The sequence below is a fragment of the Megascapheus bottae genome, chromosome 8 (genome assembly GCF_031878675.1).
Source record: "Megascapheus bottae isolate mThoBot1 chromosome 8, mThoBot2.hap1, whole genome shotgun sequence".
Lineage (NCBI taxonomy): Eukaryota > Metazoa > Chordata > Mammalia > Rodentia > Geomyidae > Megascapheus > Megascapheus bottae.
Genome location: NC_143516.1, coordinates 8,191,893 through 8,217,083, shown reverse-complemented (window position 1 = coordinate 8,217,083; position 25,191 = coordinate 8,191,893). Strand labels below are relative to the sequence as shown.

At 41.6% G+C, this 25,191-nt stretch overlaps 1 protein-coding gene across 1 annotated transcript in view; it reads left to right on the top strand.

Annotated features, from left to right (window-relative positions):
* Positions 1-25,191, top strand: part of Tiam2 (TIAM Rac1 associated GEF 2) — an 84,975-nt gene that overhangs the window by 10,143 nt on the left and 49,641 nt on the right. The window contains exons 3-10 of the mRNA XM_090337924.1: positions 235-407; positions 1,009-1,233; positions 8,199-8,384; positions 9,524-9,670; positions 12,385-12,456; positions 20,445-20,606; positions 22,551-22,655; positions 23,404-23,482. Of these exons, the coding sequence (XP_090194050.1) occupies positions 235-407; positions 1,009-1,233; positions 8,199-8,384; positions 9,524-9,670; positions 12,385-12,456; positions 20,445-20,606; positions 22,551-22,655; positions 23,404-23,482 (1,149 nt within the window). The remainder of the gene's footprint in view (positions 1-234; positions 408-1,008; positions 1,234-8,198; positions 8,385-9,523; positions 9,671-12,384; positions 12,457-20,444; positions 20,607-22,550; positions 22,656-23,403; positions 23,483-25,191) is intronic.

The window sequence follows — 25,191 nt, the reverse complement described above, 5'->3', positions numbered from 1 at the left end:
GGGTTAAATGACCCAGTGTGCAGAGAACCTGCCACGTTCTCATTAGTACTACATTATCGTTTTCATTCCAGTTCATATCATGCAGGTAGGCCAGCATTTCCTCTCCATGTTTGCATTAAGCAGCCACCTCAGTCAGGTCTTGGAGGTGTTCTCAGATGCATCACTTACCTTCTCATGCTTTTCCTGGCTCCTCTGGTCATATGGCAGGGACGTTACTTGGCTGGTCTCTCCTAGGCTGCACCCTGCTGTTTTATGAAACCTATGAGAAGAACTGTGCAGAGCCGAGCAGTGGTCCCAGGAGCGCCCTCTTTGTGGAGGACAGCATCGTGCAATCTGTCCCAGAGCACCCCAAGAAGGAGCACGTGTTCTGTCTCAGCAACTCCTTTGGAGATGTCTACCTTTTCCAGGTACTGCTGGTATTGGGAAAACAGAGTTAGACGTGATGGCTTCTGTGTGATTTAGATGAGATGGAAGCCAGTCACCAGTGGCTCACACCTGTAGTCTTAGTTACTCAAGAAGCTGAGATCTGAAGAACAAGGTTGGAAGCTAGCCAGGGCAAGGAGGTCTGTGAGACTGCAGAAGTCCAGGCAGGAGACGCTTAAATTCTTCTCTGGATTCCCAGTGGAAGTCAGGCCACAGGTCTCTGGAAAGCCCTGTGGATGCATGCCATGAAGTCTTCTTTCCCTGGAAACCGCTTCAAGTTCAGGTGACCTGCTGTTAGCATTTGTGGCCACTTCATAGCAAATGCCCATTTGTAGAAATCAGAGAAAATTTTGGAGAGTACTCACTATTTTTTAAAAATTGCTATTATACAGGTGATGTACAGGGGGGTTATAGTTACCTATCAGGTCAAGGGGACATTTGTTTTTAGACAGTGTTACCTCCTACTTCCCCCTTTTCCAGTTTTTCTCTTCCATCTCCACCCACATTTTCAGCATAGTATCTAGTGAGAATTACTGCTGTGTTTGTTTGGAAACTACTCTTGTGTTAAATAATTTCTGTGTTCAGGCCACTAGCCAGACAGATCTGGAAAACTGGGTCACGGCCATACACTCTGCGTGTGCATCCCTTTTTGCAAAGAAGCATGGGAAGGAGGACACAGTGCGCCTGCTGAAGAGCCAAACACGGGGCTTACTCCAGAAGATTGACATGGACAGTAAGATGAAGAAGATGGCAGAGCTGCAGCTGTCCGTGGTCAGTGATCCTAAGAATAGGAAGGCCATTGAGAACCAGGTACTGTTGCCTTACACAGACTTGCAGCAGGCAAATGCAGACTCGTGTTCTAGTTATTCTTGCAGTCTGGGAATCATAAATTCTGTGGCTTTACTCTGTATGTCCTTGGTGGTTCTGTGTGTGTGTGTGTGTGTGAGAGACAGAGAGAGAGAGAGAGAGAGAGAGAGAGAGAGAGAGAGAGAGAGAGAGAGAGAGAGAGAGAGAGAGAGAGAGAGAGAGAGAGAGAGAGAAGGGAGGATAATATGATAATATGCTTCGCAGTCTTTGGCAGGTATATAGGTACCTATTGAGCATCACTTTGTCTGAAATTCTTAAGACCAGAAGTGTTTTAGATTTGGAATGTTTTTCTTATTATTTTTCTTGACTTTAGAATATTTGCCTCTACACAGAATATATATATATGTATGAAATATTTTAGCTGAATGAAATATTAATACATGAAATATCTTAGAATGGGACTTCTGACTGGGCACCAGTAGCTCATAGCTCTAATCCAAGCTACTTAGGAGACTGAGATTGTAGTTTAAAGCCATCCCAGACAAGAAAGTCTGTGAGACTCATCTCCAGTTACTCATCAAAAAGTCCTAAGTGGAGCTATGGCTCAAGTAGTAGAGAGCTTGCTTTGAGCATAAAAGCTCAGGGACAGCACCCAGGCCCCAAGTTCAAGCTCCAGGACTGGCACAAAAGAAATGGGACTTTCAGGGCTGGGAGTTTGGCCTAGTGGTTAAAGGGCTTGCCTAGCATGCATGAAGACCCGGGTTTGATTCCTTGGTACCACATACAAAAAAGCCAGAAGTGGTGCTGAGGCTCAAGTGGTAGAGCTCTAGCCTTGAGAAAATCCAAGGACAGTGCTCAAGCCCTGAGCCCAAGCACAGGACTGGCAAAAAAAAAAAAAATGGGACTTTCACATCTGAACACAAAATATATTTGTTTCATATATAACACATATATATTTATATACATATATAAATATATCCAGAATGTCATAGTAGTTGTAATGATTTTTGTGCATAAAACATTCTTATGAAACAATACCAGGGAAGGTTTCATTTGTTGTATCAGTTTGGCATTCATAAACATTTTGGTAGTTGAACATGGTGATTACATATATCTATATATATGTAATCTCAGTGCTCAGGATACTGAGGTAGGAAAGATCATCACTTGAAGGCCAGCTTAGGCTATTTACCTCAAGTACAAACAAAGCAATTAGGTTTTTGTACCATTTCTGATTTTAGATTTTTGAATTAAAGGTACTTAATCTGTATATTATAATATTTTGTGACCAAATGTTTATTTTTTTTGTGGTCAGTGCTACCTTCTTATCTAGTCTCTCATATGCTGTCACTTATAAAAATACAATAAAAGTACTAGAAGATTACATGGTTAAGATTCTACTACAAAGGATGACTTCGTAGTGAGTAGTTTGATGCAATACAGCCATTCCTATATTCCAAAACGGCAGAGAATCTGTTAATGAAAATGTGTGTCCTCTGGTCCACTTCCACATTCATGTAGTTCTTATACTACCAGCATTTTGGAGATGAAACAGCCTTTTAATTTCAGAGTTATTCTGCATCATGGCAAGGGCACCTGGTCTTTGTTACATAGCATCAGTCAGTCAAGACAGCTCCTATCAGTGATGGTGTATGATGAAGAAGCAGGCCTGCAGTTTATCTTGGCTCTTTTAAGCTTCACTTGGGAGCCATTGTTTAGACTTCTGGAAGGGTTATCCAATTAAGAGCTTTCAGGTCCTTGTACTTAGTCAAATATTTAAGTTCAAGAAGTGACAAGGAAAATTGGGCAACAATGAGAGGACTGTCTTTTATGTGCCCCTTAAATTATGCTAGACTTATCTGAGTGCAGTGGCTCATGCCTATAATTCTAGCTACTCAGGATGCTGAGATCTGAAGTTCGTGGTTCAAAGTCAGCCTTGGCATTAAAATGTCCATGAGACTCTTATCTCTGGTTAATCACAAGACAACCGGCAGTGGTGCTATGGCTCAAGGGGTAGGGCGATATCCTTGAGCTGAAGAGCTTAGGGACAATGCCCAGATCCAGGGGAAGGGTGGAAGGCTTGAGCTGAAGAGCTCAGGGACAGCACCTAGGCCCCCAGAGTTCAAGTCCCACTAATGACAAAAAAAGAGTTCCTCACTTGCAGATATGAAGCCTGAGAAGTGTTGCACTCACTAGGGTTGCTTTTAAAAGGTCTTTGTCTAGAAAGCAGAATGGGATGCTACAAACGCCAGGCTTGTGCAGGCAAGAACAGTTTAGGTCATGGCCCCCACCAATTCCATCCCTGTTGTCTCCTCTCAGCTGGGTTGTAAACTTATGGAAGAGCAGGACTCTTGTCCATTTACCATATGAAATTCTCCACTCTGTCCTTGAAAACCCGGGCAGCCTCTGATCCAGTTTTAATTTGTGCTCATAATTGCAGAATGCAGTGTAGATTGCATTATGCAAGATAAAGTCTCTGAAATAGGTTTTCTTTGAAGTTCGTGGGTAGAAAAAAATCACGGTCAGGGCCCTTTCCTAATAAGAAGGCACCATCCTCATAACGGCTGTGTTTCATATTGTCATGGGTCACATGCTTTGCTTAAAATAACTCTCCTCACCCTTTCCTTAGGCCTCTGTTATTTCATGGCGCTGGGTGATGCAACTTTGCTCTGAGCGTATCCGATGTGGTCCAGACCAGGCCTCTTGGCCACATGGCAAGTGCCTTTGAAGTTCTGAGGGAGGAAGTGCTGTAAATTAAGGCCAGTTAGTGCTTTATTTTCCTTTCCGTTTATTATTTCAAACAAGTAAATAAGGCCAAAAACCTCATCACCCCTAGGCAGTCTTGGAGTCCTCCCAGATGGCTCCCCCAGCCTGTCTCATTAAGGGCCCTTTTTGGGGGGCAGGGCAGCTTCCTGCTGGGGATGGAGGGACAGGCCAGGGGTGCTGCAGTAGAGGAGAAAAGGGTCTGCTCATAACCTTCAGGGTTTGCAAACTGTGGGATTTTTTTTTTGTCCATATTGGGACTTGAATTCAGGTCCTTATGTTTTTGCTTAGCATTTTCGCTCACAGCTGGTGTTCTACCACTTGGACCATACTTCTACTTCTAGCTTTTTGCTGAATAATTGTAGATAAGAGTCTCTCAGATTGATCTACCTCCTGGCTTTGACCTGTAATCCTTAGATCACAGTTTTGTGAGTAGCCGAGATTACAGACATGAGCCACTAGTGCTTGGTTTGTCGGTGAAGTGGTGGTAGGGGCTAGGTTGAATGTCCCATGGGAAGCTGTATTGAGGCGAGCACAGAGAACTCTGGCATGGTGTACAGATGGGGGCAGAGGAGGCGGGGGCGGGAAGACACAAGAGAGCACAACTGTGGAGAGAGTGATTTGCAGGGACAGACCAGTCTTAGCGAGGTGCTAGATGCTGACTTTACTGAATAGGTAGAAAAGAGAAGGCAGAGGCATTTGGGGACAAGAGAACAAGGTGTGGTTGAGTTCAGCAAACGTTCCTGGCACCTGTGCAGTGCCTGGTAGTCTAGTCTCTGCCTTCAGAGTGTACCCACCTAAGTGTGCTTATGGACAGTGGAGCCCTTAGCTTCACTGTAATATAATGAATTCAAAACAAGTGAAGTTTCCATGTCCTGAAGGAGGAAAGGGGAGTTTTTTGTTTTGTTTTGTTTTTTAACCTCACGGCTAGTCATGGAAGACCTCGTGTGGGAAGAAAGCCTGAACACCAATTCAACAAGTGGATGGGATATAAACAGGCCTCCAGGCAAGGGCCAGCTCCTGAGCTTGCAGAGTCCCAGAAGAACCGTGCAGATGGATGTTTTAGACAAGTGGAGGTCGTGATGGGACCATATTCTTCCTGTCCTGCTATAGCAGCCTTGGGTGTTGCTTTTCCTTGGGTGTCTCCTCCACAGAGTGCTTTGAATCCTTCAGTGGCTTCCCACTGCTTCCAAGCTTAAGTTCCCTAGAACTTCTCTCCACCTTGGCCTATACTCTGAAGTGCCATGCCTGCTGCAAGACCCCCTAGCCAGCCCTCCCCCTCCACTCTGCTCTGGGTATTTCCTGAACAAAGAATGTTCCTTGTGTGGGGTGTGTGCTTGCCTATCTCTCCCCAAACTTCTTTCTCCTTACATCTGAACTATCTATTCCTTGCTCCCTTCTTCCCCAGCTCTACCAGGCCCCACCTCTGCTCTTGTGGCTTTTGGTTTTGAGCCTCCTGAATGGCTAGAATTGCAGGCATGAGCTACCAGTGCCTGTCCTAGACATTTATTTTTAAAGATAAATATCAGGATGTGGAATTATTAACTCAGCTTTGAAGGGGGAGTTTTCATTTCTTCCAGCATCCAGACACAAAACATGGCAAACGATCTGAGCAAGAGAAACCCACAGTACCGAGATTCCCATTGTGAGAGGAAACAGTACCACCAGCAAAATGACAGGGAAAACTCCCAAGCTTACTGAAAGTTCAATGCAAACGTTTCTTCTTTGTTATTCTATTTAGTTAATGAGCTCAGAGAGGTTACAGTTGTAGAAAAGTGAGAGGGGAGAGATGAAGGCTAATAATAAAAGTAACAAATGAGTTGAATGGATTAATTGAAATTTTTAAAGATGACAAGCACATTCCTATTGTACCCATCACTCTCAGAAAAATGGTTCCTACCATTTACTCAGTTAATTGTAGCATTTGGCCTCGTTGGTGGAATTAGCTAAAAAACAGAAACAAGCAAAAATAACCTGCCCCACTCCGTATTTTCCAAACTTTAAAACCTATCTTCATGAAAGAATCCTTTAGTGATACAGAGTTTGCTAAAGTAGACTAAAGAAAGGTTGGAACACACATCTAGGGTTTATTACATTTTTTTTGTTTTCCTTCAGATCAATCCCATTCAGAGTTATAACCAATATATTTCTCGTCAGATCAAGCTGAGCAACTCATATTCTTTGGGGATCTCACACATTCCTCTCACAGCTTCAGTAACTATGTGGGAAGGGAGTCAAATACTTTATAGTCTCTTATCTAACCCAAATCTTCACCTAAGCACTGTGACTGATTCTATAAAGAGCAGTGATCCTTAACACAGGATAAATACTATTTGTAAATATGGAAGGCCTGTGTGGCTAATGGTAGCTTCTCCTGCCTCAGAGATTAAAAAAATAAAGGTTGTATTAGTTTAAGGGTCTCCACATACAAAACTAATAGGATGTGTGCATGTCTGTGTGTTCATGTGTCTATGTGTGAATCTGTGTCATAAATCGCAATTATGAAGGTGTGAAAAAAACTCAGAATCTTCAAACAGGTTAGCAAGTTGGAGCTCCAACAGAAGCTGACGATGTATTTCTAGGCTGAAGGTTTGCAGGCTCACAATCCAGAAAAAGCAGGTGTTTTCCAACTGATTAAACAAGGCTCACCACATTAGGGAGGTAAATTTGATTTTCTCAGTCTATCCATTTAAATGTTTGGTATCATCCAAAAATATCTTCAGAATAACATTTGACCAACCAAGTAGAAAAAAAATAAAATTAGGATAAACCCATTGTTGGAATAAAAGGTCACTTCTCCATTACATTTTCCATACCATTATAATTAAAAGTCATTTCTTCAATGTACAATATTGAGATAATAGTTCTCTTTGTGTGTATGCACATGTACATGCACATATGTGCCATTTCTGGGGATTGAACTCAGGGCTTTGGCATTGTTCCATAGCTCTTTTTGCTCAGTGACAGTGCTCTACCACTTGAGTCATGCTATACTTCTGGCTGTTTGGTGGTTAATTAGAGACCAGAGTCTCACAGACTTTTCTGTCTGGGCTGGCTTTGAATCAGATATCAGCCTCCTGAGTAGCTAGGATTACAGGCATAAGCCACTAGTGCTCAGCTTTACTTGAGGTAATAGTTCTTTTGAAATGTAATCTCATATAGTAGCAAACTACTTGATCTCCGTAAGATCTCTCTTGGGGTATTGGAGTCTCCCTGGACCTTTTCCTCTAGCAGCTGTAAATGTCTAAACCTAGTTTATCCCATAAATTCCCCTGCATTCTGAGTGGAGAGATTTGAAATTAATCTGACAAAATGGTGAGTTGTTGAGGATGGAACTGTCTTGACATAATCATATCAACCACCAAAAAGCAGGAAGGGAAGTCGTGGCTCAGATGGTAGAGCACTATCCTTGGGCATAAAAGTGTGTGTTTATGCATGCCTGGACACACACACACACACACACACACACACACACACACACACACAGAGTTTATGAAGTGCAGAATTCAGTAAAAGTATAAAGTGGTAGCCTGTTTCTTTCTCTGAATTTTGGTGATCTGGATAGATCTGGATCTTATTTCTTATGTTTCTAACCCACTGTGGATGGCATGGGCATCTTTACCTTTAGGTAAACTTGTTCATCTTTTTTCCATTCCATGTAGCTACTCTTAACAGAACCTCAAGATTCCAGATAAACAGTTTCACACGGGGTAGAAATGATCAAGATAAGCTTCAATATATTATCCAATCCATGAGTCTGTGTATTTTTAGAAAGCAAGCCATACATGCTTCTTATTGTTTTGACTTGCCCAGAATGACCTGGGTGTGCAGTTAATCCAGCTTGGGATGAGAGGCTGTAAGTGTGAAGGGAGATGAAACAGTACCTGAAAGAAAAAAAATGAACAATTTCAGTTTGCATCTTGTTATATAAGTCAGCATGGCTGACATCTCTAAAGATCATAGTGCTTCGGCCTGCTCCAGTGTTTTGAGCACTATCTTCAATTTCTAGATGTTGTATGAAGTATAACATAGTCAGACTCCTGCATTTTGTTGTACAGGCTTAAGGTGTACTGGTGAGCAGAGAAGGCTGATAGAAAGCGTGTAGTTCTAGTTTCTTCCTGGTGTTCGTGGAAGGCATTGCATTTACTGTACCCCACACAGACATGTACCTTTTTTCTAAGTCACATCTGGGTTTGCTGTTTTAGATCCAGCAGTGGGAACAGAATCTGGAAAAGTTTCACATGGATCTGTTCAGGATGCGTTGCTATCTGGCCAGCTTACAAGGTGGGGAGCTACCGAACCCCAAGAGTCTCCTTGCTGCTGCCAGCCGTCCATCCAAGCTGGCCCTCGGCAGGCTGGGTGTCCTATCTGTTTCCTCATTCCATGCTCTGGTAAGTTCTTGGGGAAGGTCGAATTAGGCATTCCAGGAGAATGTGTCCATTGTTGCCACTAGCTGTGCAGAAACGGGGCCCAGTGACTGATAACCATCATCCTGAGGCCGGGACTGGGGACAGAAGGGAGCGGAACACGGAGTCTCTGGTGTCTTCACTGCCTGTTGTAGCCATCCGGCTGCCAGTTTGTAGTTCAGTACATGTTCCTGTCTGCACTGGCTCTCCTGCCTGCCCCTGCTCCTCCCTGGAGAAAATGGGATCTTTTTGGAACAGCAACTGTGGGGTAAAGAAAGAAAAGATTGCTGGAGTTTGGTCTACTGGTAGAGTGCTTGCCTAGCATGCACGAAGACCCACCCAGGTTTGATTTCTCAGTACCACATACATAGAAAAAGCCAGAAATGGTGCTATGGCTCAAGTGGTAGAGCTCTATCCTTGATAAAGCCTAAGGACAATGCTCGGGCCCTGAGTTCAAGCCCTGGAACTTGTGGGGGGGGGGCGGAATGAAAAGCTATGACAGATATCACTGGCTCATACATGTAATCCTAGCTCCTCAAGAGGCTGAGCTCTGATGATCATGGTTTGAAGCTATCCCAGAGACTTTTATTCTAATTAACCAGCAAAATTCAGAAGTGGAGCAATGGTTCAAGTAGTAAAGTTCCAGCTTTGAGTGAAAAAAGCTAAGGGACAGTGCCTAGGCCCTGAGCACAAGTCTCAGTGAAGCATGCACCCATACATACTCAGTATAAGCATGTGCACACACACACACACACACACACACACACACACGCACACATATACAGGCTCTCTTTTCCAGAGAGCCTGTTTTGTTGTTGTTGTTGTTGTTGTTTTTACTGATATCATTCCTGGATTTTGTATTGAACTAACACCCAGAGGCATGTGGGTCGCTTTGCTGACTCTTTGTTGAATGTTGTGACTTGGCTCATACTAACTATATTATAGGCTTCTATGTGCCGCTTGGACTTCTAGTATGTCAAGACTGCAGGAGTCTTTGTCACTGGTCAGAATGCATGGATAGCAAGCAGTGCTTACTCCTGTTAGACAACTATTAGCATTTCTGGTTACCCATAGAGAGACTTGAATATACTTTGTAATTTCTTTTTAAACTGTGTTTAAATTAGGTATGTTCTAGAGATGGCTCTGCTTTTCGGAAAAGAACTCTCTCACTGACCCAGCAAGGGAGGAGTAAGAAGGGCATATTTTCTTCACTGAAAGGACTGGACACGTTGGCAAGAAGAGGAAAGGAGAAGAGGGCTTCTGTAACTCAGGTGAGTTCCAGGCAGAGAACAGCAGAGTGGAGAGGCATTTCTAAAACCCTGATGTCAGGTGACCATCGACCACAGATGTTCAATTATGTTTTTCATAAGGGTGAAATAAGTGTTGGTTCCAAGCTTCTAGTCTTAGCACAGATTTTTGACCCCACAACTTTTGGTACAACTTTTTTTTTTGTCAGTCCTGGGACTTGAACTCAAGGCCTGGACACTGTTCTTGGACACTTTTTGCTCAAGGCTAGCACTCTGCCACTTGAACCACAGTGCCACTTCTGGCTTTTTCTGCATATGTGGTCCTGGGGAATTGAAGCCAGGGCTTCGTGCATGTTTGGTGAGCATGCTACCACTAGGCAATGCTTCCGGCCCCTTGGTACAACTTTTGACTCAGATTGTACAATGTTGCTTTGGTAGGCCCAAAGAGGCAGGCACACTTTGCACTTAGGAACATAAGAATTAAGCATTGTCAGCTGAGTGCTGATGGTTCATACCTATAATCTTGAGATCTGAAGATGGTGATATGAAGCCAGGTCATAAAGCAAAGTCCTTGAAAGTCTGATCTCCATTTAACCAGCAAAATGCTGGGCTGGAGTGGTAGAGCAGCAGCCATCAAACAAGAAAGCTGAGGAGAAGCGTGAAGCTCTGAGTTCAAGCAAGCCTGGTACCAGAAAAAAATAATCTATAATTTTCATTGCCTTTAGTAGCTGTATTTGCCTATAGATTATAGGTTAAATGTGGAAACTTTAATGTATTAAATGAATGTGAAGCCGTGCTTCATTCATTGCTGGCTCAAACCTTACAGTGTAGAGTAGGCATTTTTTCAGCCTATCTTATAGATGGGAAAACAGAAACTGGGGAAAGTTAAGTCACTTCCCTTAGTGGAAGATAAGACAGACGCTTGGGTAAGTTGTCACATACCTTCTTTTAGTCCTACACTTGACCTTATCACTTACTTTATGTTATAGATGATAAGACAGACAATGGAGTGTCTGTCACCTACCTTTCCGCCAGGATCCTTGGGTCAGGCTTTGACTCTTCCTTGCCTGAGTCAAAGACCTAAAATGATACAGTTGCTGATACTTATCTCTCCACAAAGAAGAGATAGTTTTTTAAATACCTTATCAAGAAAAACAAATGGCCTGAAGATTTATTGTTAACATGTGGTCCATGTACATTAAATTATTTCCAGAATGTATCAGATACATAGCTCTAAAATGTTTCACAATGTCCATGATATAGCAGATGTTAGTGAATTCTATACTGCTGGTTCATATATGGCTTTTTCAAAGACTGGTGAAAAGATGAGTTACATGATAATCATATATAAGTGGATAGGAAACATGATTGCAATTAATTCTGACAAAGTTTTTGTTTTTAGTGAATCACTATTATTCTGATTGCTTTAGTCTTATCTGAGAGAAAGGGTCATGTTAATAGAATTTTATTTCCTCATGTTTTATAGCTTTTAAATTGTGTATAGTATTTTTATGACTTAGATGACTGAAAGAGCTCATGTGAACTTTGACTTGTTTCAAATCCTGAAAAACATGCAGTTGGAAGTTGGTTGATAGAAAGACAGCAAAGCATAACAGAACTTCTTTTATGTGGCCTCTGTTTATTTTTTAATATACATGTACACAAATAACATCACATTTGAAAACTATAGTTCTACTTATATTTTAGTTGAAAAGTATACACATTTATTGGTTATAAATGGAAACAGTCCTATTATAGATTGTCTTTGACTGTCAGCCATTGGCAAATGCTGAGCCTCTGCTTTCTGGATTGAATTTCTCTGATGTTTAATTAATATTGTTAAGATAAATTCTGATTTTAGTCAAGATAATACTATGCAATTAAATGATAATAACATGATAAATAACTTGATAACTTGGTCATTTTTTAGATATAACATTTAGCTAATTACATATGAGCTTAACACTGTCTTTATCCCAACACATGTGCTAACTGTTCTCAACAAAAGATTTCTTTATAAACAAAGACCATTTGGCTGAACAGTTCTTGTTTTAAGAACATTAGAAACCAAATCCAGTGTTGATATTCATATAACTGAGTAGAGCTGAGTTAGTAATTAAACATTCCTAAATGTTTAAATGATACTAGTTCTGCAGAACTAATAAGATAAAATTTGAAAAAGTAAAAGAAATGATTCCTAGCTTTCCCCTCTAGACACAACCACTTTTACCATGTAGCTATGTTTTCTTTCAAGATTTATCCTATGCATATATATATATGTATATATAAAATTTTAAGCTAAGTTGGGTGGCTTTGCCAATTCTGAACTCTGTTCTACAACTTCAGAAATGTGTACTTGGTTAAAAGCTTCATCAAGAAGATGAGGCTGATGTGATATAAAAAGTAGAATAAAATATGTAATTCTATGGAAGTTGAGAAAGCAACTTTTTCTTTAAAGTTAAATTTTAATTGTTCTGCAACTTCAGAAATGTGTACTTGGTTAAAAGCTTCATCAAGAAGATGAGGCTGATATGATATAAAAAGTAGAATAAAATATGTAATTCTATGGAAGTTGAGAAAGCAACTTTTTCTTTAAAGTTAAATTTTAATTGTGTGAAGCTACTAGTAAAAATGATAAAAGGTTGCAGAATTCCCGTTTTTAAATACCAAAAGAGGTAGATGCTCAATGAACTTTGCAGAACCATGTCATGAATCTTATTTTTCCCTTCCTTTGTCAGATATTTGATTCAAGTGGCAACCATGGATTTTCTGGAGCTCAGCTACCTCAGAGCTCTACCAACTCCTGTGAGGTAAGTGAGGATGGTAGCAGCCATCTTGTTTGACCTCTGCATATGACACAAATGTTGTTCGGTAGGGAATGCTGGTTAAGAATCAGTACATGAATTCACTGAAGATAAATTTAGATTAAAATGATCTTATTAGATAAGCCAAGCAGTGACCTCTGAGGGCTCATTATTTTTGCAACAATACCATCCTAAGATGAGAAGCATCAAGTTATTGTACAATTTTTATATACTATATGTTATTCTTCCCTCTGCCCCAGCAGTACCTGACCCTCATCTGAAGTTTAGTGAATTCCAGCTTGCATTTTCCCCTCATGACTCTCAAGGTGTTTGTACCCATGCTAAGTCCATCAGAAACCTTGGTCTTGGGCTTTCCCCCATGGGGTCGCCTTGTGCCCCTTGCTAGTCTCCAGGATTGCTTCTGACCTGAAGGGTCCTCAGGATGATGTCAGAATGACCTCTACAAGTCGGGTGGAGCCTGTCTGGATGGTGCTTATGTCTCCTCTTGGTGGCTTTGCCACCCCTTTACTCCCCAAGGCAGATTTCCGTGCTACGGATCCGTTTTTCTAATTCCTCCCCCACCAAATTGTTTTTGTCTAAAGTTTTACTCCTCACAAGCCTTTGAGTTACTTATTGAAATTACAAAACTGATTATAACAAGCTTGGAAAAAGTTCATCTATAGAATCTCTTTTTTGTAGCATTCTTTAATAAATGATGGGAACAATTCAACAAAAATGGGAGTGTAATTTGAAAAAACAAGAAAAGTGGGGTGTTTAATTCTGAAAACAGATCCAGAACCAGGGAGGGAAAAAGAAAGGAACTTTCTGGCAGTGCTAAAAATCCTCAAAGAAGACAACCATACACAACCTGGAGGTGCGGCCGGTCCAGGCTGCTCAGGGTGCTGTCATTTGACCTACTCCATGGTGGCAGCTCAGCTAGAAACCTCCTTCCTCCTCCAGAAGATGCAGAATGGGATAGAAAATTCTAGACTATGTTTCCTATCACCTCACCTCCTATCCCCGGGCATCAGCACTGCCACGGGCATGGTATATGGTGCAGTGGCTTGTGCCACGAAGATGGTCGTGTTTTGTGCTCCCCTTTTGCTCAGTTTGACCAACCATGAGGAGACAAGCCAAGTACAAACTTTGCTTTCTATAAATCATACCATCAAGATGGCAGACTTCTCATGATAGTGAAATTTTCTTTCTTTTCCCCTTTATTTCTGTACTGGCAGAGCCTGTTCAAATCTGCATCAAATCATTCTCTAGGAACTTGCCTCCTTGTATAGGTTATGTAGATATGGCGGTTATGTATACATTCTCAATGTGTAGCATACTGTCAAGGATACTGCTTAATAAGTTTGTTAAGAATTGTTTATCTTAGGGGCTGGGAGTTTGGCCTAGTGGTAGAGTGCTTGCCTAGCATACACAACAACCTGGGTTCAATTCCTCAGTACCACATACACTGAAAAAAGCCAGAAGTAGTGCTGTGGCTCAAGTGGTAGAGCTCTAGCCTTGAGGAAAGCCCAAGGATTGTGCTTAGGCCCTGAGTTCAAGCCCCAGAACTGGCAAAAAAAATTGTTTATCTTAGATGTAGTCTTTTTTTTTTTTCTTTTTCAGTGCATGTTGCTCTGGTTATTTGTTGTTATTGTTATTAAGTAGTTGTACAAAAAGGCTTCAGTTCTAGAAGTCAGCTTATGAAAACAATGCATCTTGATCATTGTCACTCCTTCCTTTGTTGTTTCTCATATACAGTCTTTTCATGGGTCAGAAGAAATGGCTTGACCTGTAATAAAAACCCAGCATTTTAGGGTTATAACTCATACAGCATTATAAAACAATGTATGATTCTTACTTCAAAAGTTAAATGACATCATCAAAGCATTTCCACCTCTTGGTGGACTTTGACAATGGATTTTTACTAAAATAGTCATTGGTGGGGAAAATTAAGTTTGGTGTTTATTTATATTGAGATCCACTTGACACATCATTCTGTAGAAGAATGGAGAAATTGAACCAAAGCTACAACAGGGTGAGAGAACTCTTTCAGTTCATTAGTTTCTATAAACACGTGTATCTAAACACTATCACTGCTTATCCTAAGTAACATTGTAAGCTGATACAGGGAGGGGAAGATATTGTTTTGGTTTGTTTTTATCTATCTTTTTAGTTTGTTTTTGTCGATCCTTCTGCCACAATGCTCAGATATCTAACAAGGGTCACATTGAAATGCAGGTAGCAACAAGGAGGGAGATAATTTGGCTTCATATCTTAGGTACTTAAAATTCTGCCTATAGCTGGTTGAGTAATTAATATTACATTTCATTCATTTCCTTCTGGTGAACACTCTTGGAGAGTCTGTATAACTCACCCAAACCATCTATTTTTACACAGTAAGTACATTAGGTCCATTGAAGCCACACAGAGAGGCGGTTGTGAGGGAGGAGCCGTGTGTGTTTTTAAATATTCCACTCTAATTGGTGCATGGTGTAACAGTACAGCAGTGAGTCACTCTTAATTCAAAATCTGTTGAGGATGGAATAGAGCCAGTCTATTTGAGCCTTCTTTGAAGGATACCTTGGCTGGCCACAAATGAAGGCTTTTAGCAACCACCACCACCACCTCCTCCTCCTCCTCCTTCTCCTCCTCCTCTTCCTCCTCCTCCTCCTCCTTTGTGAGTAATAATGAATCTCTGACAGTGTTTGGCAGGAGGTATTTGTTATGGAGATTTTGACAACACCCCCCCCAACTCACACACACTAATCTGGGATGGGTGTGTCCCAGAATACATCCATAGACCCTCAGGCTGCCCCTAGCCTTGGCCCTTGCTCCAGGAAAACTGGCTGGCTCAAGTGTCTGATTTTCTGTGGCAGTGACTGAATGAAGTATTGTGTTAGTTATTAGTTCCAAGCTGAAAAAAACTTAATGTTGGTTCCTCACATGGAAAATATGAATGAAACAACTAATTCTTGACCCTAACATGTCTGCTAAGAATAGAATGATAGTCTGGATCTCTCCATGGTTCATGTACACACACACACACACACACACACACACACACACAGAGTACATGTATGAATACATGCACTACACGCAGCTGGCTAGCCAGGTCTTTGTCTTCTTTAATATCAACTAATGTTTGAGCTTTAGCCCAAGGAGGAAGTAAACACTCTCTTCTCTGACATTTGACTGAGAAGCAAACCAAGAGCAGATTAACTCCTTTTGTGTCTTCTCCTCATCTCACTTGCTAATAGGCCTCCTCCATCAGCAACTGTGGTGGCGTGTGCCCATTTGTGACAGCCAGATTGTGATATTGTGCCTGGATTTCCTTCCAGGAGCCAAGTAGTAATTACAAGCCATTGGATCCAAAAGCATCTGCTGTGAGAAACACACAGGGTTTCCATTTTCTCTCTGTGCAGCATTCTGAGCAGAAGTAATTTGACATGTGATGTCAGGGCCATTAATGTAATAATAATAATAATAATAATAATAAATGCTTCTGTAGAAGTCGCTCTACAAGGAGAGCTTATGTGATCAGCAGATGTTCACCAGTTAGTGTGTCGGGGCTGTGGCTGCAGGACATTTATGCTCCTGCTTCCTGGAGAGCCAGCAAGAGCTGGACTGCAAGATGGTCTGGCAGCAGCCCCTAGTGGACCCTAAGGTGCTGGACCAGGGAATGATTCTTATGGAGGTGCAATGTCAAGTGCGATGTCACCATCTCAGGCCACTTCAAAGTCTTTCAAATGCTTTTACTTTTCTTACTGGGCAAGGTTGGGATTCAACCTACATTTTTTTTGAGATTAGATTTTTGCTACCACCCTTTGTATTCTCCAGAAACTGGAAATCTTGAACAGGCAATTGGAAACTTTTTTTCTCTTGGCAAGGGCAGGTAGGTGGGAATTATAGTGGGAAGTGTACAATGATCTTGACAGCCATGGAGTACTGGAGCCATGGAGTGGTGAAAAAGAGAAGTTTAACATAGAGCCTTTGTAATGGGATCACTGAAGAAAGAATTTTCATATGGGCCATTTTGTGTGTGTTTATTTTCAAGATTCTCTGCTCCCTGTTGGAGAAAAAAGTAGGGGAATTTTCTACCTGGACTACAGAGGACAAAGCCTGAGTGTTTTTAATTTGGATAGTATTGACCTTTCTGGATAAAATCTAACTTTCTCTCCAAAGAGATAAGGCTTATAGAAAGCAATAAAAAAAACCCCTAAGCAATAAGTAGATTTTTTCTGATTCTATTTCATTAAATAAACATGTATTATTACACAACATTATCATTCTTTATTTGATACTAGGAGTTGAACTCAGTAAATGGTATTTGAGCCACACTTCCAGTCCTTTTGCTTTTCGTTTGCTTTTTAGACAGATCCTTCAGCTTTTTCCCTGGGCTGATCACAAGCTATGATCTTCTTAACTTTTTTCGGATTACAGGAATTCTGGGGTTGCAGGTACAAACCACTGTGCCTTACCTGATTCCCTATTCTTGATGCTTCTTTATAATAAGTAGATTTCGCTTTTCCTGTCTTGCATGCATATGTGGTATATATGTGCGTGTTTGAGGGGAGGATTTGAACAGCAAAAATCCCAATTAATTTTTTCATTGTTTAGTCTCTTGGCTCTGGCTTTTATAGGCATCTTCTGTCATTCACCAGATCTTAAGTCAACAATGTAGACACAGGAAATGGTTCTTCAAAGCAGTTTAGGAATAAGCCATGCCTAACTGAATGCAATAGGAATATTTCTCTTATCCTTTATTTTATCTCACCATGTACATTTTTACTTTTCTCCAAAATATGTCCCCTTTAATAATCTGTTCATTTTTCTTCTTGAAACTTGGCTAAAGTAAGATCCTGACTCTGTGAAAACAAATCAGATGTAAATTGTCCTGTCTTTCTTTCCTGAACCTTTGGTTCTATTCAATGTGGAACCCATGGCCTAGGTGAGATCCAGGCGTAATGCCTATGTAAAGGGGCTGAAGGAAACTGGGTGAGGAAGATAAAGCCTCTGTTGTCAGTCCTAGGATGAGGGAACGACAACTGTTATGTGAGCTTGTACACACACTGTATCATCGTTATAGGAAGGTGGATTCATCTAACTGAACAGGATGTGTGTGCTGGGTTAGAGGTAAGGGTGGCATTAGAAATAGGGTTGAAGCACATCCAGGGTTTCCAGGTTTGCAGCTGGGAGGCAAGTGAGACAGAGGACAGTGAAATAGGCATAGAAGTCTATTTCCCTTAAGCAGAGCCTGTTTCTCCCACTAGTTTAGAATATGGCATATGTGCCAGAATAATGGGAAAGTGTGGAGACCATCAGGTGTTGTTTGTTTTGGGGGGAGTAACTGCCTGACTGATATTTCTGCGGTGTATAATAATGGCGGTGAACCTGGCTCATGGGTTCACCCATCATAATGGCTCATGCCCGGGCTTACTTGTGTGAACTTGTGAAAGTTTCTAGGATTTTTTTTTCACATTTTTTTTTAATTGTAATTAGTAAGAGGGTTACATGATATTTGCCAGATAGAAGGTGCATTAATTCACATACATTGATACCCTTTTACATGTCTTGGTACCCATTACCCTCCCCCCCACACCCCCCACCCATCTTGGTTTTCCCCCATGGCCAGTCTTGGGCTTGAGCTCAGAGCCTGAGCACTGTCCTTGGGCTTTCCTCAAGGCTAGTGTTCTACCCTGAGCCACCGGACCATTTCTGGCTTTTTCTATGTATGTGTTACTGAGGAATCGAACCCGGGTCTTCGTGCATGCTGGGCAGGCACGCTACCACTAGGCCAAACTCCCAGCCCCAGTTTCTAGGATTTTTGACACTTTGTTTTTCTCACCTGTTAACTAGGGGGTCATGATGATGCCTGTCTGTTTATTTTATTTGGTGCCAGCCAATGAGGGACAGATGCAGGAGATGGAAAGAAGGGGCAGGCAAAGCAGGCCTGTGCACTTGTTTCTCATGTCAGTTGTCTGCCTGTCCACCCTCAGTTTTCAAAGCACAGAATGAAGTTGCTTGGCAAGACAGTGGCACTTTCCTTTTCCTCCTCCACAGTGCCCTCTGGTGGAGTCTGTGATTCTCAATACACATAGTTCAAGACTTAGGGCCTGAACTAAATCTTAAGTCTGTGCACTGTGTACATGGTTGAAGGTGGCACTGCCCATATGGAAGAATGAGCCAGGGAATGTATGTAGTTCATGTGAGACAGGACCCTTCTGGAGAGAACGGGAGCCAGACTGGCTCCTGAGCGCCTTGGCTCCAGGCCCTTGGTAAGGGAGGGTGTATCCTGGTTGTAATCATCCTTCCACAAAGATGTGCTGACAGTGACAGACCCATGACAGATCCAGAAGTGTTGTTTCAGTGTTGTGTGCCAAAGGGACGACACAGAAGGTGAATTCTTCCCTTCATGGCCCCAAACTGGTCTTTGGAATTTCTTTATTGTATCCACTCCTGAGTTTTAAGTTCTGTAGAGGAATTAAAATGAAAGCACCCATCAGGAATAGCTGTGAGATGTGAGCCCATGGTTGAGCGTCAGAACTGAGCGTATAAGACACGTCCACATATTTGATTTTCTTTGTGCACAGAAGGTTACATCATTAAGTAATAAACTCAAGTCATTACAGTAGTTATGCCCTCTTTCACATAGTAAGAGCTGAGGTGTTACGAGGCATGTGTGGTTCTAGGCCAATCTTTCCTGGTTCAGAGGCAAAGGCTGTGGCTCTGACTTTAAGTCCCAGAGTCTTTTATTTACTGCTGTGTTAAGGGAAGACTTTACCAGAGGAAAACATTTCTGAGTTCCTTAGTAAATATTAACTTGTTTTGCTATAAACTATGGAATACTTATGCATAAAATACAATGTATCTGTCGTAAGGGTACTGGATTTTGAGAACTAAGTTATTTTGATCCCTGAAGGAAGTATGTTTTGAGATGACGTTCTGATAGAATGTGACTATAATGAAATAGCTTAAAAACAGAGAAAAGCTTTCCCTTGGGCTAGAAATGAGTTAAAAAAAAAAACCCAAAAACAAAAAGTAAGTAAAAGCTGGGTGTTAGTGGTTCACGCCTGTAATCCTAGCTACTCAGGAGTCTGAGATTTGAGGATTGAGGTTCAAAGCCAGCCTGAGCACAAAAGTCTGTGAGACTCTTATGTCCAATTAACCACCAAAAAACTGGAAGTGGCGCATGCTCAGAGTAGTAGAGCACTAGCCTTAAGCTGAATTGCTTAGGGACAGTGTGTAGGCCCAGAGTTCAAACCCCATGACTGACCAAAAAAAAAAAAAAAAAAAAAACAAACAGAAAAAAACAAGAAAAAAAAAAAAACAAGTAAAGTAAGAGAAATAACAGTTGTGCTTGGAATGAGTGAGTGATGATTAGGATTGAGGCATAGACAGGTCAGAGGCTGTGGATGTGAATTTATTGTGACACCAGGTGCCAGTGGCTCATGCCTATAATCTTAGTTACTCAGGAGGCTGAGATCAAGGATCATAGCTAGAGGACAGCTTAGGCAGAAAAAATCTATCAAATTCTGTCTCCAATTAATCAGCAAAATTCTGCACTGGAAGCATGGCTCACATGGTAGAGTGGCAGATAAAAGCAAGAAAGCCAAGTGAGAGCACAGGGCCTGGAGATCAAGCTCTGATACCACCACAATAAGAATAACAAACAGCAACATGAAAGAAAAGAATGATTAGGAATGTGGGGAAGGTTTGCAAATTAGGTGCCAGTTCCCCTCTGAGCCACAATTTCCATGCAGCAAAACTGGCCACCAACTATCCCTCTGTGTGCTTAGCGTAAGTGGTGCCTTGGTGTGATGGGAGGTGTCAGCTGACCTCATGCCTCTCCTTCAGCTTCAGCTCCACATGTGTGAGAAGCCAGTGCATGAGGAAAAGGAAAGGGCTTACTGTAACTACTGCAAGTTGGCATCTTTTCCGGAGTTTCCTTCATTTGTTTATCTGACTTGTCTGCATTTTATTCTGGTGTCTGAACCCAGGTGGATGGACTTCTGCCTCTCTGTGGGCTGGCAGTAGAGGGGCCTCCCCGGGACAACGGGTGGGAAATCCAGACTTACATCCACTTTCAGGATAATCAAGGCGTTACTGTCACAATCAAGCCGGAGCACAGGGTGGAGGATGTTTTGGCTTTGGCATGCAAGGTAAGGAATTTGACGGCAGAAGTGCACTTCTGAATGGAAACCATTGTTACTGCTGTGCTTCTTTGCCTTCTAAATTGGTGTAGTGTGTAAGACCTGGCTTTCTACACATGGGGACATGGGGTAGTTTGTATATCAATTGATGTGCATTGGGTTCCTCCATTCCGTTAGAAGAAAGAGTTGTTAGGTGGTCCCTTGCCTCGATTGAAGAGTTTGCATTATTCCTCTTAATTTGGAGATACCTTTAGAATGATCACGCTGCTGTTTGAGGTAGAGATGATTTTTGTATAAAAGAGGCATAAACTGGAAAATGGTTTGATGCAATCCTAAATCACTTTAATAGGTTTTTCCAGATTAAATACATAATATTCCATCACTTCATTGAGACTGACAAATCTTTTATTCAAAGCGTGTGTGTGTGTGTGTGTGTGTGTGTGTGTGTGTGTGTGTGTGTGTCTGTTCATTCCAATACTGGGACTTGAACTCAGGTCTTTACTTGGCTTTCTTAACACAAGGCTGCACACTCTGCCACTTGAGCCATATCCCCATTTCCAGCTTTTTGCTGATTAATTGGAGATAAGAATCTCATGGACATTTCTGCCTGAGCTGGCCCTGATCAGTGAGGATTGCAGGTGTTTCTAGTCTGAAGCATAAGCATGGAAGTCTTAAAAAATCTTTAAAGATAGCCCACTGAAAGAGAGGAAATGCACTCCGCAAAAAGAGACCAACAGCTGTGGGCCACCAGGTGGCATGGGAGAGCTTCAGTATTTAAGTTTCCGAAGAAGGCATGCTGAAATAAATGTAACAGGAGAAGCCATACAGTGCTGGGTAACTGCCTCATCAACACAATAGAAAACGTTCCTTTCAGTCTTTTGCATTTTGACTTGAAGCTTTAGTACACTGTACATTTAGTTAGTTTACAGCTTATGCCCTGGTGAACACAAGTGCCTTTTGAAGCATGGAGGATAGTTGTTGCTTTTTTTTTTTTTTTAAATTTTAAGATCTAGAAAAAAAAAACATGGTGTTATTCTATATCAATATGAGCTAATAAAATGATACCTTTTCTAAAAGGGTCAGATGTAGCTGATTAGTTAATTCCAGTTGGAGGCTGAGAAAAATATCTCACTACTGAAAATGTATGAGAGCCAGGCATGGTGGCTCACGGCTGTAATCCTAGCTATTCAGAAGGCTGAGATCTGAGGATCTCAGAGGTTCAAAGCCAGCCCGGGTACAAAAGGACCTGAGACTCTTATCTCCAATAAATCACTAGAAAATGGGAAGTGGGGCTGTGGCCCTGGGGTAGGGTGATAGCCTTAAGCTGAAGAGCTCAGAGATAGCACTCGACCCAGAGTGTAAGCCCCATGATCCCACCCCCCCCACACACACACAAAATGAAAACATATGAGAGAGAGAACCTGTGGGGTGTGTGTGTGTGTGTATTTGTGTGTGTGTGTGTGTGTGTGTGTGTGTGTGTGTGTGTGTACGTGTGTACATGTACTTACACCTTTTCCTGTTGAAAAGCTTTTGGAGCAGAGAATTAAGAATTCTACAGTCTTTAACACCTGAGATTGCTCACACTACATATTTCTCTATTTCAGTCATAGGAAACAACTGTACAGCTAGCTACCCCATTACATAAAGTGAGGATGCAGTTGAGATGTGAAGATACATTCAATCAGATATTGTCAGCCATGATGTCTTGGAAGTGAATCTTTTGTGGACACTCACTATCATTTAGAAAAAAACCTTCTTAAAAAAGAATTCTTTGTTCCTTTTTTCTTTCTGGCACATTTAATTTTGAACTCTCCTATAGTAAGCTCAGCAGCTTACATGAAGCTTTTCTTTTATTTATTTATTTTTTTAGAGATTTCTACTTTGATTTTCAGTGAGCCTGCTGAGCAATGATGAATTTGGAAAGAACATTTAAGCTCTGACTTTTCCTTACAGATGAGACAGTTGGAACCCAGTCATTATGGCCTTCAACTTCGAAGACTGGCAGATGAGAATTCCGAGTGGCATACCCCTGCGCCTTATGAGTACATGCAAGAGCAGGCAAGTAGCATTTGCTGTAGATCAGGCAGCCTCTTTCAAACCAGATTCATGAACTTTTCACTCTGAAAGATGTAATTTTGAGCCAGACATCAGCATCTCACGCCTGTTATCTTAACTATACAGGAGACTGAGATCTGAGGATCATAGTTCAAAGCCAGCTATGTAGGAAAGCCTATGAGACTCTTATCTCCAATTAACCACCAAAAATCTGGAAGTGGATCTGTGACTCAAGTGGTAGAGAGCTAATTTTGAGCACAAAAGTTCAGAGACAGTGTTTGAGCCCTGAATTCAAGCTCCAGGTCTGGCACCAGCCACCCCGCCTCACCACTCTCCCCCCACACACATATTACTTTGAGGAAAAACTTTAAATTTGGAATCTGGTTTGTAAACACTCCTTCACTAAAAGGATATATTTGTAGAACTGGTTTTTTTTCTTTTCTTTTGTGCTAATACCAGGGCTTGAACTTAGAACCTGGTTGCTGATCCTTAGCTTTTTCACACAAGACTGGTACTCTACCACTTGACTTTCACCTCCACTTCTGGCCTTACGGTGTTTAATTGCACTTTCCTACCTGGATGGCTTCAAACTGCAATCCTGAGATCTCAGACTCCTGAAAAGCCAGGGTTAAAGGCATGAGCCATCAGCACCTGGCTCTTTCTTTCTGTTATTATGACAAAAATACTGACGTGATTTTCTAAGATATCAAATAATATCAAATCCTCTACTTTTGCTCCTTTCCTTTTGTAGGTTTATGATGAGATAGAAATCTTTCCACTCAGTGTTTACGATGTGCAGCTCACGAAGACCGGGGATGTGTCTGACTTTGGTAAGTAGAAACTGTGTCCTTAGAGGCCCAGGCTGCCCCCATATCTTTGAGTCTAATTCTTTTTTCTATCTTTACATTTTCAGAATTTAGAAAAGTTTCTGAGTTTTCTTTTTTCATTATTACTTATTTGTCACAATGAAGCATTATTCATTATTACTTATTTGTAGTAATGGTACATATGAAAGATATGTATCAGTGTTAAGAGGAAAATGGCAGGGGCTGGTGGTTTGGCCTAGTAGAGTGCTTGCCTGAAGACCCAGGTTCGATTCTTTGGTACCACCTACATAGAAAAGCTGGAAGTGATGCTGTGGCTCAAGTGGTAGAGCTCTGGCCTTGAGAAAGCCCAAGGACAGTGCTCAGGCCCTGAGTTTAGTCCCCAAGACTTGTCAAGGAAAAAAAGAGGAAAATGGCAAAGTAATGAAATGATTATAAAAACTGAGGAGAGAGAGGTACAGGAATGGAGGAAGTGTGAGTAAATGCAGTCATTGTCTTCAATGTACATTATATAAAAATGAATTATATAACTTGAGGGTGGGGAGAATGAGGGAAGGAGTGACTTTGATCAAGATGCATCAGATAACTTGACTTATAAAATTATAACCTCATTGTACAACTGCTTAATAATAAAAGCTGGTAGCTGGTAGCTCATGCCTGTCATCCTAGCTACTTAAGAGGCTGAGATCTGAGGATTGCTGTTGGAAGGCAGTCCAGGTAGGAAAGTCTATGAGACTCTTATCTCCAATTAAATCACAGAAAAAGCCAGAAGTGGCACTATTGCTCAAGTGGTATGGTGCTGACCTTGAGCAAAAGGAGCTCAGAGACAGTGCCCAGGTCCAGAGGTCAAGCCTCCGGACTGACTAGATAGATAGATAGATAGATAGATAGATAGATAGATAGATAGATAGATAGATAAAAGATTGGAAATGAGTCATGCTGGTAATGGTGAAAACACAATGCATCTACTCTGTGTGGGGCTAGGCAGATTAACTCCTGACTCACGTGGGTGGGCTTTGTTCCTAGTGCTTGTTACCCACCTGGGATGCTGTCTTCCCCCCCTCTTCCTTTCTCTCCAAGGATAAGAGGCTGGCCTTCTGCCACTTGAGTTTCCATTCTACTTCTGGCTCTTTGCTGGTTAATTGGAGATCTTTAAGAGTCTCATAAACTTCCTTGCCCAGGCTAGGTTTGAACCCCAGTCCTTAGATCGCAGTCTCCTGAGTTGCTCCGATTACAGATGTGAGCTAGTTCTAAATTTCTGACTTTCTTGGAGAAGTCTTGTGTGATTGTTTCCTCTCTCTTTCCCTGAGCATAACAATTAGGGGTTATCATTACATTTAGCATTACATTCTCTTAGTCTGCATTTAAACTATTCTCTGAATTCCTGTAGACTTTTCTTATGTCTTAAGGTTTATTCCTACCTTTTATTGCCTTTGGCCATGTGAAGTCAGTGGTTAGATGATGATTAGTGAACATCTCTTTAGAAGGGTTATTGCTTATCTTGGAAAATATATTTATTTAGCCCATTTTCCTTAATATTAGTTCAAATTAATAAAATTAATGATAAATCTCCCTCCCTTCCCCGCTCCTCCTCCTCTTGTCCTGGTCCTAGGGCTTGAACTCGGGGCCTGGGTGCTGTCTCAGCTTTTGTGCTCAAAGCTAGTGCTCTACTGCTTGAGTCATAGTTCCTGGGATTTTGGTGGTTAATTGGAGAT